Raw genomic sequence first — 17393 nt, 5'->3', positions numbered from 1 at the left:
TGGTTGTGGTTGCTGGCGCAATCACCATGGTCGGACCGTTGTTCCTGCTAGGGTTTGTTTTGGTAGTGTCCGGTCCAGCTCCATCTTCGACGGCACTCGCTCCACTCCAGGAAAATGTGGTAAGTTCTCGAGTTGGTCACGAATGACTAAAGTGTACCCACCCACACCGACGACACCCACCAACAACCCGAGAAAATTTTCGCTACGTTGGTCACAAACTCATCGCTGACAACCGAACCGAAAGCCGCTGCTTCCACCATGACCACCCGTTGGACCTCAAGCGACAATAAGCGTGAAAATGGTCGGCAAACAACCGGCAATCAACGATGCGTACCTCTGCTGATAGCATCAATGCATAAGCAAGGGATAAAATCCCTAACGCCGGCGAGCAATGGAGCATGATCCGGTGGTGATGCACCGACAACTGACTCGAAAATGTCGTCGCTCGAGAAGATGGAAGGCGATAAAAATTGGAGGGGGGCATCAAGAGAAATGGAGAGTGGAGGAAAGAGGAGAGAGAAGTGGGGGAAGGGAGCAGTTCGCTAAAGCCCACGACGCAACGAACGGTTGGGGGAGTCGAAGTGGCGCCCTCGCTAGCTTCAAGATTCGTGCGGGAGAACCGAAGGTGATAGGGGCATTCACTGGAATGTGTCAATATCTGACGGCAACCAGATATCATTTCCGAAAGTCAAAAGGCCTCCAATATTTGGGAAGAGCTTTTCTTTCTTTCGCTCGAAGGAACAACAGACGCCCTTGGCGCCGCCAGGAGTCTCCACTGCCGCTGCCCTCTAGCGGCTCCCCTCTGCCAGCGGCCTCGGTCGTCGGTGGTGAGGGTGGTCACCGGATCCACGCATGTGGATCTTTTCTACTCTGATAATTTAGATTTTTAGGTTGTTCATCGTCTTGGCTTCGGCAGCGAAGATGGCGGCGCTGAATAAAATTTCTTCAGAACCTAGTCCGGTGAGGCAATCGGTCTTATGGTTGGGGATGGATTTGGAAATCAGTTTGTTCAAGAAAGGATGGTGTGGCGGCGACGACATCCTTGTGGTGGACATGTGTCCTCGGGCTCCGTCGTTGCGATGATGTTTGCTCCAGTGCGGGCACGGAGCTTGGGAGGTATTCCAGGAGCAGATGCAGATTGTGGTCTGCATCAGCGGCATCTGTAAGATGGTGGATCGTTTGCTGGGTTCGTGGTTCGTGGATGGCAGGTGTGGTTTTCACCTCCGGCGTTTTAGTCGTGTGGGGGTGCCAGATCTGGAGTTCTATGGCGTGTCCGCGGTGTTGCCCCGCTCTGATTTGTTCAACGGTAATGGTTTCACATTTGGTGAGCCACCTTGAAGGTCCACAAAGCTGCATATCAGCGATGGAGCCGCTTCGAGCTCGGGTGTGAAGGTGATCCGTCATTTTTTCCTTTGATGTCTACTATGGTGGTTCCAGTGACAGGTGACGGGTGTTGGTGTCAAGTTGGGAAGTTTCTTCGGTCTAGATTGTAATTTTACTTCTTGATTGTTGTTCCTATGTGCAAAGTCTAGCGTTTTGCTGTCTTTTCAGTTTTGCAATATCCGTCTGTATGTGGCTTGTACTATATGATCCTTATGGTATAAAAGAGACACATATTACCATGAAAAAAAAGTCAAAAGGCCTCCAAGTTATACGAGACTTTGTTAATCGGAAATACTAACGTCGACACGTGTGGGCATTTGCACATCGCCCACACGCCTCCATCATCACTCATTTTGCCACGTATGAACAAATGACATCACTAGAAATCCTTTTAGTTTTCGGCTTTAAAATGTTTTATCTCCTAATTAAAAAATCGAATTAAAAATCCGTTTTCACCATTAAATCCGTCTCGACGAGATCTTCAAAACTAGACCCCACGTTGATATGTTTGGACGAAAAAAAAATTTGCCCAAAAGTTGCCATGATGTTTACATTGTACTTGCCATAGTGCTTAAACTAAAGTTGCCATGTGACAATTTTAGTTTGTAGATCATGAAAATTTTAGTTTTTTTATGATGGCAATTATAGTACTTTGACCATGAAAATATTTTCTTGTATGAACCATGGCAATTTTAAGTGCATGTATCATGGCAATTTTAGTTTTATGGTGCATGGCAAGTCTAATTTTTTACCCCCGCGTTTTATAATATGTCAAAAATTACTTTCAAATGTAGAAGAAAATAGCTGCAAAATATCATGGCAATTTCAGTGTAAACATCACGGCAATTCATGTGCATTAGACATGGCAACTTTTAATCCAAAAAAAATTCGTCGGAATATATTGATATGAGATCTTGTTTCGAAGATCTCGTCGCGAGGTATTTAATGGTGAAAATGGATCTTCAATCGGATTGCTCATTTACGAGATAAAACATTTTAAAAACTAAAATCCAAAAAGATTCTCACATGCATACATGCGGTGACATGGCGGGCGGGTTTGACTCCCACCACAGGAGTGGGCGTTAGCATTGTCCTTGTTAATTCTCGTCTAATCCAAAATTGATAAGCCTATTCCGTAGCGATAGGTGTAATGCTGACGACCTGTTGGGCCACAACACCCGCAGAAAACGCAGCTCGGCCCCGGACAATGCACGCCAAGCATCATCCCGCCGTCACCCCCTCGGGCCGGACGCGCCGCCTGCGGGCTTCGGCAGCACACCACCGCATAGGAAGGCCGGGGCCTGGTAGTATTCATGGCTGCACGTTGTTGCATGCGGAGGAGCGTGCAGCGGGCACCAGAGCGAGGGGAGCCGACCAGCACGGCACGAGATCGACAAGACTCGCCTGGGGCGCCTGCCGCGGGAGCCGGGTCGTCGCCCAGCAAACTGCCGGGGAGCGCGGAGCGGGCTGCGCGCACGCCGGGGTGTCGTGCCCGAGCGGATCCCGGCACGGGCGGGCGGCGGCGTACATGGTGCCGGACCGACACACGCGGCCAACAGTGTCTGCCGTGCCGTGCGTTACGAGCGGAGCGCACGTACGTACGTACGGTTTCCGTGTGACCCGGCCGCCTTCCAATCCAACAGTGCAAATCCTGTCGAGGACAGCCAGCGATTCCGGTACGAAACTGAAGCTGCATCAAACATGAGGACAAAATCACTGTTTTGACCCTTTGTGCTAACAAATTCCCGAATTGACCTCGGTTGCAAAAAAATTCCTAATCTGACCTTTTTTGGTGACGCCAACATCCCTGGCGTCTGGGTTGCATTGGAAACGCCAGGGATCCTGGCGTCTGGTCCCTGGCCCGTACGACCCACGACCATGTTGACCAGCTGACGTGGCAAAGGGGTCAGACGCCGGGGTCCCTGGCGTCTGGTCCTGGTAAGGGTCCAGACGCCAGGGTCCTTGGCGTCTGGCCCTGGAAGGGACAATAATACATGTTTGTGTAGTTACTGCATGCAGGGAACAGTTGGCGGTTGAAGAATCATCCCGTGCTGTGCAGTCCTGGCGTCTATTGATTGATATAGCAGGTCAGGTCTATCTTCGGGCGCATTCTTGCACTCCGATAATTGAGAGGGTGCGAGCTCAGCTCAGCTCAGCGTGTTAATGCACAAGTCTTCTCTGTCAGAGCAATGGGTCCTAGATAGAGTGATACCGTAGTGATAACCTAGCAGTAAAATCATTGGTGAGCTCTTAGACCAAGGTGCCTAAAATAATCGGGGCAATTGTCACATCCTCCTCTCAACGGACGCATGCATATTCTAGTACTTGGGAGCGCAGAGATTGGTTTGACAGCCATAGGTAGAGGGCCTTGCAACAGTACTCCTAGTACCACTGGTAAGATAAAGATCATTGCTGAAATTCCAACATATTACTATTTACCTTCGTCTTGGTTTATTAGTATTTTTGTATTATGTGTCAAATTTTAATCTTAAATTTAACTAACAAAATATTAATGCATGTGCAAAAATTTAATTGAAAACAATGTTCAACTATAATGCAACGATATAATTTTTTATGACATACATTAATATTTTGTTAGTTAAATATCTAGTAAAATATTGACACAAAATACAGAGAAGACTTATAACCCAGGATGGAGGCGGGTCAGTTCTTTTGGGAGAATCACCCCCCTCCCCAGCTTCTCACAGAAGCGTCACTCCATATATATTTTTTTACAATCTTATCTAGCACTGGACAAACGAAAGTGATACTTGTTGGTCTATCGTTGAACCATGGATATATTTTTAGACAGGGAATATATTAAAATCAAGCATATATCAATTACATGCAGTCTCTGCATCAACAAGATGTCCAAAACATCTAGGATGCACCGCAAAAAGAAAAGATAGAAAAAGGAAAATAAGACAGCATCCGAACTATAAAGAAGGTTTTCCAAAAACAACGTCTTCAGGAAAAAAAATGCACACACGTTGTCATTGCCGGATCAAACGTCATAGGTTTTCATCCCTGGAAAAAGACCACGTTCCCAAAAGCAAAGCCTTCAACAAGGTCATCGTTATGCATAACCATGGATACAGTAATATAATTACCTCATGAGTAAGGGCTCTCTACTTGCAGTAGGAGCACTACTAGTATTATTACTAATTAAGTGAAGCAAGATGAAGTGAGCATTGCTATTCCGACTTCAACTTGAGGCAAGAATGTTCGTCCCTTGAGGAAGAAGGGATGCTGATTCCACGCCCAACTCTCGCAGCCATTAACCCATTATTTCTACACGCTAAGTCATTAACCCGTCCTCCTACAGATACAGATAGGAGTATTCCCGATTCTCGAATCTAGGCCACTCCAACTCCAAAGATCATAGTGCGCAGCGTAGCTTTGTCCATCAAGCATCGCCGGGGCCATTCAGAAAAAAAACAAAAGAAAAAGAAAAGCACGGATCCAGTGCCAATCGATAGCCATGTATACGCTTTTAAGCGAAGCAGATGATCTTATCCTCGCAGATGATCCATGCATACGCTTTACAAGGGCCAGACGCCAAGGACCCTGGCGTCTGGACCCTTACCAGGGCCAGACGCCAAGTACCCTGGCGTCTGGCCCCTTTGCCACGTCAGCCGGTCAACGTGGTCGCGGGTCATGTGGGCCAGGGACCAGACGCCAGGGTCCTGGCGTCTCCAATGTAACCCAGACGCCAGAGATGTTGGCGTCACCAAAAAAGGTCAGATTAGGAATTTTTTTGCAACCGAGGTCAATTCGGGAATTTGTTAGTACAAAAGGTCAAAACAGTGATTTTGTCCCAAACATGAGGATCCCGGGGCACTGACGAGTCCGTGACTACACAAGCCCGAGCAAAGCAAAGAGAACCCCAGAAAGCAAGAAAGTTCAGAGTTCAGACACGCGGCCAAGTCACATGAACACGAAGGTAGAGCATTTTGGTTTGATGAAAGTTAGGAGGTCTGAAGACAGGAGCTACCACTACCCATCCAGCTCCGATCAGCGGCGGCTCTCCGCCGGACCGGCGGCGACGCTGCTGCTGCTGCCGTGCCATGGCTCGGATACTACAAAAACCCTTCGTCCCAGACGCAGCTGGAGAAGGAACCACGAGAACCCAGGCAGATGCATGCATGCGCCGCTAAGCAACCAGCTATAGCTAATAAACAACCTTACAGTTCCTTGCTAACGCAGCTACTAATGCCAAGTAACCAGCCCTAGTAAAACGATCTTGCTATCTCCTCGTGGATGCAGCACCAAAAGGACGACGCTGTAGTCGAGCAAGTCAGGCGTCGGCCCACGCGGCGAACATTGGCATGTGCGCCACGGACACGCCGGGCCTGGCCGGCGCCGGCGATGAGACCCAGGTGCCCATGGGCAGCGAGCTCGCCAGCTTCGGCGCCGCGGGCCGGGCGAACAGCATGGCCAGGCCGCCTCCCTGGTCCGGGCTCTGCTCCCGGGAGTTGCTCAGGCTCGTGGCCAGGGACGACGCGCCCGACATGCGGTTGCCCTGCCCCTGCTGAGCAACAGCGGCGTCGCCGTCCACGGACACCACGCCGCGCAGCAGGGAGAAGGACTCACTCGACAGAAGGCCCAGGTGGTGGCGGCTGTGCTCGTCCGTGGTCACCGCCGCAGGCTGCCTCCAGTAGTCCGTGGCGCTGCCGGCCTGCACGAGGGCGGCCGCCGCGCTGGCCACCACGGCGGCGCTATCGTCGGGGCCGTCCTTCCTGCGCCGCACCTGGTCGCCGGGCAGGAGCGTGCTGCTCTCCATGATCTTGTCCACGTCGTACCGGTTGATGTCGAAGTTGGTGACCGCGTTGAGGCCGCGGAACTTGATCGCCGCCACGTCGTAGGCCTCCGCCGCGTCCGCCTCCGCGCCTGCACGCACGCAACAAACACACATCCAACGATCAAACACACACACACACCCAGCTTCAAACAGCAGCCGAGCTTTCCCGGCGGTCAAAGGACAGGAGAGGAGCCAAGCGCGAAAGCGACGAGAGCATGCATCATGCACGCACAGAGCCGGCCAGCCTTATGGGAAAGGCGAGCAACGCAAAAACGCAAACCCACTACGGCTGGGGACGGCCTCCCTTGCTCCTCCCTCGCACGCGCAAAAGTGCAGCCAAAAGCATGCAAAGAATCGCCAGAGCGATGCTACGTTCATTCTTTCGGGAGGGCCAGGGCGCGCAGGTGCATCATTGAGCTACATCAGAGGTTATGATCATTGTGACAGGACGACCTGCGTCCTTAAACCGTGACAAGCCACTGCAGCCTTATTTCGCTGCTGCGGCGACAACGAACTGGTTGCTGCTGTCACATTGGTGAATCGACGATCATGATGCATGCTGCAGATTTGTATCTTGTAGCGAGATTGCAAGATTGCAGTCTCAGAAAAACCTGATTAATGGCGGCAATAGGGGGAGCAAGAGCTAGCTTGGGCGGGGCACGTACTGAATGTGCCGAGGTAGAGGTCCTTGTTGCCGGAGACGCGGCCGATGCGCGCCTGCCACCGCCCCTGCTGGTGGTGCCTGGTGACTCCCCGGTACATCGAAGCGCCGCGCGAGAACCCGCTGCTCTTCCTGCACCAATGGCGGCCGCGGCGTGAGTGTCCGCCATGCGATCGAATGCACATTTTTCTCAGGAGGATTCAGGGCAAGCATGTGATTATGTACCTTCTGAGGTGAGCCACGTACTCCTGCCTGGTCATGTTCTTCATCACCTCCAGCTCCTCCTGGTAGTCCTCCACCTGCACGCACGCACACACAAAAATGCTCAGAATCACTGTCTACATTCCGATCACAAGCAAGCAAGAAAATTTTTTTTTGATGCAAACAAGCAATGTAAACATGCTGCAATGTTCATCGAAGATGGATGGAGAAGGAGGTGATCGCCGTACCGGGAAGTTGATGTGCGTGGACGCGCCCCAGTACTTGAGCGCCGCCAGGTCATACGCCCTCGCCGCCTTCTCCTCCATGTCATACCCACCTGCCCAAATCAACAAGTTCTTTTAGTTTTAGGCACCACCACTCCCTCTGAGTAAAACAAGCACAAGCGCTAGTATTTGCACAGACTGATCCCAGCAAGATTAAGCAAAGTGAATGTGCTAGGTAGGAGCATCACTCCCAGTGCTACTCACCAAGATAAACTGAAGACGGAGCCGAGAAGAAGCACGATCGATCCCCAGGCAAAAGGTCAAGCAAAGGACATGCAAAGAGCAGTTCATTAGTTAGCACTTGACTTGGAAGTGCAATCACATCACTACTTAGGAGTACTACTAGTACGTACTGCTACTACTGCTAGTAACTAAAATGGTACTAGGAGTACTAGTTAGGGAGCTTGATTGATTAAGTTGGAGCTTGGAAGTACCTTGCCGGCCTTTCCTGGTCTGGCCTTCCTTCCGGCAGCTGTTGTCCCAGAGGTGCGCCTCATACCTCCCCGTCCACCTATGCCTGCTTTTGCTAGCAAGCGAGGGTTAGCGCGAGGAGGAAGAAGATGGTGGCAAATGACATGCAATGCGGTGATGGGTTGGGTTGGGGCGTGTGGCTACCTGGTGACGCCCCTGTACTTGGACGTTCGCTGGCCGAAGGTGTCGATGCACTTGCGGTGCACGACCGGCTGCTTGTTCTGCCCGGCGCCGGCGCCGGCGCCGCGCTTCTTGCTGGCCGCGGTCGCCTGGCCGACGTAGGCGTGGGCCTGTGCAGCCGCCTGCTGCATTGTCACGCAGCTGGACTGGGACCCGGAGCTCATGGACAGCGTCAGCGGGTGTACGTACCCACCGGGGTTGTCGTGGCCGGCCGTCACGATGGCGCCCCCGCCGTCCTCGCCGTTGCCGCCGTCCACCTCGTAGACGTCTCCGGCACGCGCCATCCAGCCGGCCGCTTCCATCGCGGCCGACGTGGCTGCAGCCTGCTCGTCCAGCAACGCCGCGTGGGCGTCGTAGTACATGTGGTGGCCACCGGAGCCAGGCATCATGGCGGACGGCAGCTGGTGCTGGCCCTCTCCAGCGTCGCCATGGCCGTGGCCTTGGCCGCCGTAGTAGTAGCCGGAGTTGTCCAGGGTCAGCGCCATGGCGGGGCTCGCGCCCAGGAAGTCCTCGAGCTTCGGCGGCGCCGACACCTCCGCCCCTGCACAGACCGCAACCCCAACCAAGAAACATAAAGAGACGCGCGCAGCTAGAAGCCAAGAACTCAGGAAAACCAAACTGTAGCAAAGTAAGAACCGTAGTACTGTGCAGACATTTACCGTGGTGTTTCTGCTCGCTCCTCCGGAGCGCGTCGGCGAGGCAGAGGGAGCCGTCGGACCTGAGAGGCAGGGCGGAGATCCCGGAGTAGTACCCGCCGCTCGCAGCGCTGACATTGTCGCCGCCGCCGAAGTAGAAGGACATGGGGGAGGAGGCGACCGCGTCAGGGTGATAGTAGACCCCGCCGTGGTGCGCGTGGTGGTGGCCGGCCATGTCGACGATGCCGGAGCCGGCGGCCGCGTCCATGGCCACGTGAGGCGACAGCGAGAAACCCAGCCAGCCGCCAGCACCGCCCGCGATGCTGGCCCCGCTCATGCTGTGGCCGCCGTTGGTCATCGGGCGGAGCGGATGGGAGCAAGGGCGCACGAGCAAGACTGGGATGAGGCTGTGGTGGTCTCAAGATTCAAGAAGATCTAGCTTAGATGGGAATGAGATAATCAATCATTGGGGAGTACATGTCGCAATGATGCCGCTGCTCTCCATTGCTAGCTCAGCGGGTTTGAAGGGGGGCTTTGGTCTGCGCGTGTGCGGGGTATGCCCGGCTCAGCGCTTCTTGTACCCCGTGAGGAGGGCAGCGGAGCGGGGGGAAGAGGGAGAGTCGGGGTGTGATCGGCCGATAAGACGACGGGGCGTACTGGGCTTGGCTTTTAACGTATGTGCAAAGCGAATGAGTTGCTCCTGGCCTTGACCACACACACAACACACACACATTTTGCGAACAAGAAATAAAGAGGATATAAATGGTCGGGTAGGCACAAGCACAATATTCTCCAACTAGGAGCTTGGGACAATTGAAAGTCAGCGAAACAGGTTCAAACCTGCTTTAGTAGTTTGCAGCACAAAAGCCATTTTGAAACGGAGGAATTTTTTTGGATAAGATGTGTCGTGGGGCTTCGTGGCAATACACATGATTTGGAAATTTTGCGGTACAATGCACGCGTGGATGATCTAGGTATATATTTCACATGAGGAATTTTACCCAAGTTCAGAGTAACGTGCAATGATGACTATCGCTACCCCTAGTACTACTAGGTTGCAATAACAGTTTTTTTAAGAGCATCTCCAACAGCCGCGCTTCGCGCCGCGCGTAAAAAATCTGTTTGCCGCGTGCACTTCGGCTGGTTTAGCGCGGCCGCCAGCGCTGGCTCCAGCAGCCGCGCTATAATGCAGCGCGCGCGCCGCTCCAGCAGCGCGCAAAAATACAGCACGCGCGACTCGCCGGGCATTTAACATATGTGGCATTTTGGACACAAAATGAGTTTGAAACATTCATCAAAATGCAATGAACATGTGAAAATTGACATAAACAAGTTGATGAATAAAAGTTCATGCCCACAAGTTCAAAATCATGCCCACAAGTTCATCCAACCAAGTTCAAAATGCAAACTAAAGTTCAAGACATAAATGAAAGACACATCAATCATCTTCCTCGTCTTCGTCCTCATCTTCCGAAGACGATTCTTCCGCCTCCGAAGATGAATCTTCCTCCCTAACCTCATCACGCATCGCATCACGTGAAGCTCCGATGGTGTTGGCAAGATCTTCAACGACATCTTCATGGGAATGTGTGTGAGGAGGCACATCAAAAGACATTCCACCCATGGCCGGAGGTGCACCCATGCCTCCCATAAGAGAAGCAAAACTCATGCCTCCCATGGTGGTAATAGCGTCAGAGGGTGCTCCAAACCACCCATGCCTCCCATGGCGGCCGGAGGTGCACCCATGCCTCCCATGGCTCCCAAGCCACCCATGCATTCCATGCCTCCTTCGGTAGCCGCCGCGGCCGTCGAACACCCTGCAAGCTTCTTTTCCCTCGCCTTCGTGCTGCCGGAGCCGTCCGCCGCCTTGTTCTTCTTCGCGGAAGTTTTGCCCTTCTTCGGCCGCGCCGCATTGGGGAGCTTCGACGGTGCGGCGGTGGCACGGGACGGCGCCGGTGCGACGCCACCCGTCGTCGTGGTCATCCGCGGCGGCAAGAAGAGGCTGCGCGCGAGGCCGACGCTCGGCGGTGGCGACGCCACGCTCCCCACTCTAGGGTTTCCGGCGGCGGCGGGGGGGTGGGGGGGGAGGGTCGCTGCTGTACAACGGGGTGAGCGGGGTGCCGGTGTGCGCGTCATGAGTGGCAGGGTGCCGGCGCGCGCGGGGCGTAGGAGGAGAAGGAGAGGAGAGAGTGCGGCGCGAGCGCTCGAGTGTGCCGCGCGCGGAAGCGGGCGCCCGAAATACACCGCGCGGGATAGTGCTTCCGACCGCGCGCCCACCTCGTTATAGCGCGCGCGCCGTTTTTGCGCGCCCGCTGGAGCCACCCGCCCGTTGCGCGCGCGCTAACACGGCCTAATTTGCGGGGCGGCGCTAGTTTAGCGCGGCTGTTGAATATGCTCTAAGTCTTAACTGAGGCTTCATTATGTCTCAGTTAATGCCATCTTCCTTTGATTTTGCATGGAGATTCGTATAAAAAATTTATTTTCAGTTTTTTCTTTTTCTTCTCACATATTATATCACTTGACTAAGATTTGGTGAAGTCTAAGTCGACTGAGACCTAACCACACCCTTGCAATAACACTAGCTTGATGGCGCAGTTAATAAGGTGTGCGTCGATTGCCTACTTTTATCTAGTCTGATGGTTGTCGCGGAAAGCTTTATGATGCTGGCCTAGCCAAGTGATTTCCTAGAACAAGTTTGGGGTATTCCAAACTTGTTGGACTGAATCCTTGCTAGGGCCTAGGGGGCTAACCAGGGATCCTGCTCCCAAGATGTCGTACAATTGTCCGTTACAAAGTAGTCCCTCTGTTTCATATTTTTTGCTGTGAATTTGAACTAAAACCACGACGACAAGAATTATGGAACAAAGGGAGCACATCATGTAGGACAAAACACTCTGTGCCTAACTAATCCTTTCCGAAATTCATACACAACGTACAATCTCATGAGGAATCCTATTGGCATCTCTATTAATATTTACGATCGGAAATTGTTGTGGAAGGTCGATGACCCCAAATCCTCTAGTCTCTTTAAAAATCACAAGAACCGACCTACCAATCATTTGACAATAATTTGTAACAATGACGCACTCGGTCTCGAGGATGATCGGGGTATACATGGTTTGAACACAAAAGAAGCAAACAATTCAAGCCATCTTGAACCAGAATATCATTATCCTCCTTTGGTGTCTGGTAATGTGCTAAATCTCTCTAGTCAACATACAGATTGCCTGAGCTTTATGATCACTCCAACCGGTCGACCCATTTCATCCGATTGTGTCTGTTTGGGACAGCAGGGGCAAAACCCATGGCCCAATGCACGTGCATAAACACATTTTCTATCTGTCACGTGTTTGTGTGGATGTATTTTCGTCCCAAATTTAGGTCTAATTTGCGTCCACACGGACATGAGATAGACGCGTCATACATCCGCTCGGTGTCCGCCTGGGGCCCGCGTGTCGGGCACCCAACCACCACCAATCGGTCCCTTTTAATAACACACTTGGCTAGCCATACTTGGCTAGCCGGGCTGAATACCCTGTCTATTCGGCCGGTGGGCGCTCTCTAGATCTATATATTGATCGTGATGGATCTTATTGCCTTGAAGTTGGCCTCTTACGTAGATCATGGGGGTTTTGGGGCGGAAGTGGTCCCTTGCCTTGACGGCGAGGTATATTAGGGGGGGTTAGGATATCCGCCTTGCGGTTTATCTCGGCCTCGAGGAAGGCGGTCGGGCTTTCCGGCCCAACCATGCATGCTTTGACTGCGGGGTACTGGTACCTCTTGCTACTTACATAGTTCGCCGGGATTTCCCTGAATAGGAAGGATGATATAACACAATAGCGAAGTATCTCCCTCAGTTAAGAACCAAGGTTTATCAAATCAATAGGAGACTCCACGAGAAATAGATAAATGGTACCTACACACACAAAGCAAATGCTCGTACCCAACAAAAGCAAGGGGGTTGTCAATCCCCTCGTTCGTGCCGGTTACAAGGATTAAACCTGATAGTGATAAATAGATAATATAAAATAAAAATAATAAATAATAAATTGCAGGAAGGTATTAATAGGGTTTTAGTAAATATAAAGTGAATGGACCCGGGGGCCATAGCATCTCTCTCATGAGCAAGATAACACGGTGGGTAGACAAATTACTGTTGGGCAATTGATAAAAAGTGCATAGTTATGATGTTATTCATAGCATGATCGGTACATAGGCACTACTTCCGTGAAAAGTAGACCGACATCTATCTGCATCTACTACTATTACTCCACTTCGAGAGCTCTCATATGCTTGGCTCTCTACGCGTTAAGTTCATAACAAATAGAGTAATGCTTCGAGCATGTTGATACAATGAAGACAAAATAAGACCAATAAATATGATCGCACCCCGTCGTTTAACCCTTAGTAGCGACGTACAAATACATGCCTCGCTACTCCTTCTCTCATGACGTGAGGTCATCGCAAGATTGAACCTACTACTATGCACCACTTCCACTGAAGATCTAATCATCTACTTGGCCAAAGAAAACTCATATATCGGAAAGCATTATATAGCTATAACAATCACACAATAAAGTTTAGAAAAGACTCAATTAGTTTCAATGAATAATCTAATCATAAACTCACAATTCATCGGATCCCAACAAACACACCGCAAAAGTATCACATCAAATCGATCTTCGAAGAGAAAATTGTATTGAATATTAGAGAGAGAGAGAGAGAGAGAGAGAGAGAGAGGAGCCATCTAGCTGCCGCTATGGACCCGTAGGTCCTGTGAGGAACTACTCACGCATCATCGGTGAGGCAACAAGGTTAATGTAGAGGCCCTCCATGATCGATTCCCCCTCCGACAGAGTACCGGCGGAGGCCTAAAGATGGGATCACAGAAGAACAGAGGCTTGCAGCGGTGGAATAATTGTTTTGGGCCTGGCTCTGGGGTTTTTGGAATATTTGGAAATTTATAGCACTGGAATTAGGTCAGACGGAGCCACAAGGGCCCCACAAGGGGGCATGGCGCACCTACCCCCTTGGCCGTGCTGCCTTGTCGTCTCCTCGTTTGGCTTCTGGACCCCCTCCGAAGCTTGTTGGATCTCTTTTGGTCTAGAAAAAATCGTCAACAAGTTTCGTCATTTTTTGACTCCTTTTGGTATGGATTTTCTGTAAAACCCTAAACATGCAAGAAAAAAACTGGTACTTTGCATTGAGCTAATAGGTTAGTTCCCAAAAATGATATAAAATGATGTATAAAGCATACAAGATTGATAATATAATAATATGAAACAATAAAAAATTATAGATACGTCGGAGACGTATGAGCATCTCCAAGCTTAAATCCCGCTCGTCCTCGAATAGGAAAACGATAAAAATGAATTTTTTGATGTTGAATGCTACCTAATATGTCTTATCATGTAATTTATTTTATGGTATGATTATTGAGAAATGATGAAGTAATAGATATCAACACAATAATATCCATGAATACTAGAAAATAATCATTACTCTTTAGAACTATACTACGCTTAACGAATGTTATTACTACTCACTGAATTATGTAAGTATGGAATGACTCTGTCTTCCTAACATAAGTACAAATCAAAAGCACCCCGGTGCCAAACTAAGCAACTGTATCATACTTTTTCTCGCTTCAGCGTTTTCAAGTCCACTCAATACTTTAGCGTGAGCCGTGGACTTAGCACTTTAAATGACATAGAGAATTATGGTAGGGGTTTATAAGAGAGGACAAAAATAGAGAAAGTCTCTTAGGCCATGGAGATGCCTTTAAATCGATATCAATGCGAGGAGTAGGGATTGGCATGCGATGGATGCTCTAGAGCTATATGAAAACTCTCTACTAAAACTAAGTGGTTGTGCATCCAACTTGCTTGCTCATGAAGACCTCATGCATTTGAGGAAGCCCGTCATTGGAATATACAAGCCAAGTTCTATAATTTAAAAAAATTCACTAGTATATGAAAGTGACAAATCATGAAGACTCTCTATATGAAGAACATGGTGCTACTTTGAAGCACAAGTGTGGTAAAGGATAGTAGTGTGCCCCTCTCTCTTTTTCTCTTATTTTTCTTTTCTCTATTTTTTTAGAATAGTCTCATGTACCTCATCCCCACTTTTTTGAGGACTCATTAGTCTCCACCATCCTTTTCCTCACTGGTAGGCAAACACTCAAATAATGATCATCATCACACTTCTATTTACTTACAACTCGATAAAAAAAAGAATATGAATCTATCTGAATGCCTCTGGCAGTGTACCAGGATTTGCAATGATCTAGTGTAACATGTATTACAATGATGAATGGTGGCTGTGCCACAAATGTCATGTCAGCTCTATGATGATGCAAAGCAATATGACTATGAACACAGAAGACACGTGAATGTTAACAGTGAAAGTTGCATGGCAATGTATCTCGGAATGACTATGGAAATGCCATAATAGGCAGGTATGGTGGCTGTTTTGAGGAAGGATATAATAAGGCTTATGTGTGATAGAGCGTATCATATCACGGGATTTGGGTGCACCGGCGAAGTTTGCACCAAGTCTCGAGGTGAGAACGGGTAATACACGATCCCGAAGAGGCTAGCAAAAAATGGATATGTGGGAGTGCTTTCGTCCACAAACTCACATTAGTCATAAAGAACTCAAATACTTATTGTGAAGCCTATTAGCCCTCGAAGCAAAGTACTACCTGCATGCCCCTAGGGAGGAGGTTTGGAGGAGTTAACCATCGCCCCCCCCCCAATTCAAGCAACACAAAGGATTTCAACGAGGAATACATATGCTCCAACATCCCGATTATGCCATGACCGACACTTAAATGAGTAGTACATAACAAGCTTTAATATTGATATTTCTACAAACTAATGATTATGCACTAATACCCTTTCGTATATATTGCAAAATCAGTATTATTGAATGATATGCTTCTTATTCAGTGATCTACATGGAAGTTTTTATTATACCACTCTTGTATACCTATCAGTTTGGACTAGTCATATAACTCGTGCAAATTACCACTTCCTATCAATACACTCTCAAAAAGATATAAGTGAAGCATGTGAGTGCAAATGATTTCTATAAAATATAACCACCACCGTGCTCTAAAGATATAAGTGAAGCACATGAGCAACTGCCTAACTCAAAAGATATAAGTGAAGCACACAGAGCATTCTAACAAATCATGATGGATATGTGTCTCTCTCAAAATGTGTCCAGCAAACAATGATTGTGGCAAACTAAAAAACAAAATAAAACTATAGCACAAGACGCTCTAAGTAAAACTCATATCCTATGCTAAATAAAAATATAGCTCCAAGTAACATACCGATGAATTGGAGATGAAAGAGGGGATGCCATCCCAGGGCATCCCCAAGCTTAGACGATTGGGGCTCCTTGAATATTACCTTGGGGTGTTGTCGTGGTTTTCTCACGGCAGATGCCATAAGACGGCTAAAAGAGGAGGGGAGCAAGGCTACGGCTCCTTGAATATTTTGTTTCTATATACTAATCCATATTATAAATTTTGTTTTAGACATATTCCATAACTTTGTTATCGTATTTGTTCAAAGCGTTCACGACAATACATGTGCCCTGTAAGTTTCACTTCTGTTAACTGACATCATAACATAAGTTCCCGCTTCCAAAACTTAATGAAGTTTCCGAGTTTCCGTGTATTAATTTTTGATAAATACAATCATCTCCTAGATTTGTAAACTTCAAATGCACGTGAATATTTCTGTTCTAAGAAATAGTCCAAAAAAATTACCGCTAGGATTTCCTAAGGTATTCATCTCCCTCCTTCAAAGAATAAAACATTAACTATGCAATAAGCGTTTGTAGAACTTGTTGTTACAAACAGATTCAAAGAGCATCGAACATACAATATCCACTAACATGTGCATGATAAGCTCTGGATCTCTCACTACTAGGGAAAACCTTATATACACGAGCTTACTGGTAGCATTTTTTAAAATGCAATGCTGCTACTAGTTATTAGTAGCGCTTGGCAGTAGAAAGCGCTGCTACTATGGACTTACCAGTAGCGCTCCAGTGACAAAACCCGCTACTACTATAATTTCCAGACCGTTGCCGGCAGGCCAGACATACTAGTAGTGCTCGTGCGCAAAAAACGCTACTACTATTGCTAAATTCAGCCCCTTCCTATGACCAAAGTTTAGTCCCACCTCGCTTCGCAAACATAATTTTTACCACCTTAAGTATGGTGCTTCCCAAACTATCATAACCAATTGGTCTCCATTGAACTCTATGTGTAGTATCTATGGCAATATGCATCTTCGCTTGTACCTATATAGGCGAAGATTCATACTGACAATTTTGATTCTACACAAAAAGATCAATGATGACCAATGCATTTTTTTAATTTGATGTCTGTTTTACATGCTAATGATCATAGTCTTAGTAGTAGCGCTGGTTAAGCAAAAACACTACTGCTAATGATTTTAGCAGTTGGCGCTGTTTACGGACCAGCGCTACTACTACGGTTATCTTATCCACACCCATGTGCGGCCTCACTCTCCCCTCGTAGTCTCACTCGCCCACTCCGCCGTGTGCCGTCGCCCGCCATCGCCCACCAGCACCCCAAGGTACGTATCCGCCTCCCTCCCTCCCTTTCCGCCCTCCTCTCCCCTCCCTCTCGCCGCCCTCCTCCTCTCACCACCCTCCTCTCCCCTCCCGTCGTCCTACCTCCATCCGCCGCCCCTCCTCCATCCCGCTCCTCCCTCCTTCCTACCCCTCCATCT

General features: G+C 49.1%; 1 protein-coding gene across 3 annotated transcripts; it reads right to left on the bottom strand.

Moving 5' to 3' along the window:
- Nucleotides 1-5317: 5317 nt before the first annotated feature.
- On the bottom strand, nt 5318-9240 carry LOC119311961 (AP2-like ethylene-responsive transcription factor CRL5). Of its 3 annotated transcripts, none has more exons than XM_037587675.1 (8): nt 8641-9240; nt 7946-8522; nt 7765-7856; nt 7535-7543; nt 7295-7383; nt 7071-7144; nt 6850-6977; nt 5318-6273 (listed from the first exon to the last, which is right to left on the bottom strand). In XM_037587675.1, the coding sequence occupies exons 1-8, from the start codon at nt 8972-8974 to the stop codon at nt 5681-5683; spliced, it is 1896 nt and encodes a 631-aa protein (XP_037443572.1). In that variant the 5' UTR covers nt 8975-9240; the 3' UTR covers nt 5318-5680. The 3 variants fall into 3 exon arrangements, with proteins under 3 accessions (XP_037443572.1, XP_037443573.1, XP_037443574.1); XM_037587676.1 differs by having other exon boundaries at nt 7765-7850; XM_037587677.1 differs by having other exon boundaries at nt 7765-7847.
- Between the last annotated feature and the right edge of the window lie 8153 nt (nt 9241-17393).

This window comes from Triticum dicoccoides, chromosome 5B (assembly GCF_002162155.2).
Source record: "Triticum dicoccoides isolate Atlit2015 ecotype Zavitan chromosome 5B, WEW_v2.0, whole genome shotgun sequence".
Classification (NCBI taxonomy): Eukaryota; Viridiplantae; Streptophyta; class Magnoliopsida; order Poales; family Poaceae; genus Triticum; species Triticum dicoccoides.
The sequence above is the reverse complement of the archived record's forward strand: the minus strand, read 5'-3'. Positions and strand labels throughout refer to the sequence as shown.

Coding starts and splice junctions, on each gene's coding strand:
- LOC119311961 (XM_037587675.1), bottom strand. CDS start 8,974: ATGACCAACGGCGGCCACAGCATGAGCGGGGCCAGCATCGCGGGCGGT. Junction 8,523..8,640: donor GAGCGAGCAGAAACACCACG/GTAAATGTCTGC, acceptor CGGTCTGTGCAG/GGGCGGAGGTGTCGGCGCCG. Junction 7,145..7,294: donor CCACGCACATCAACTTCCCG/GTACGGCGATCA, acceptor GCGTGCGTGCAG/GTGGAGGACTACCAGGAGGA.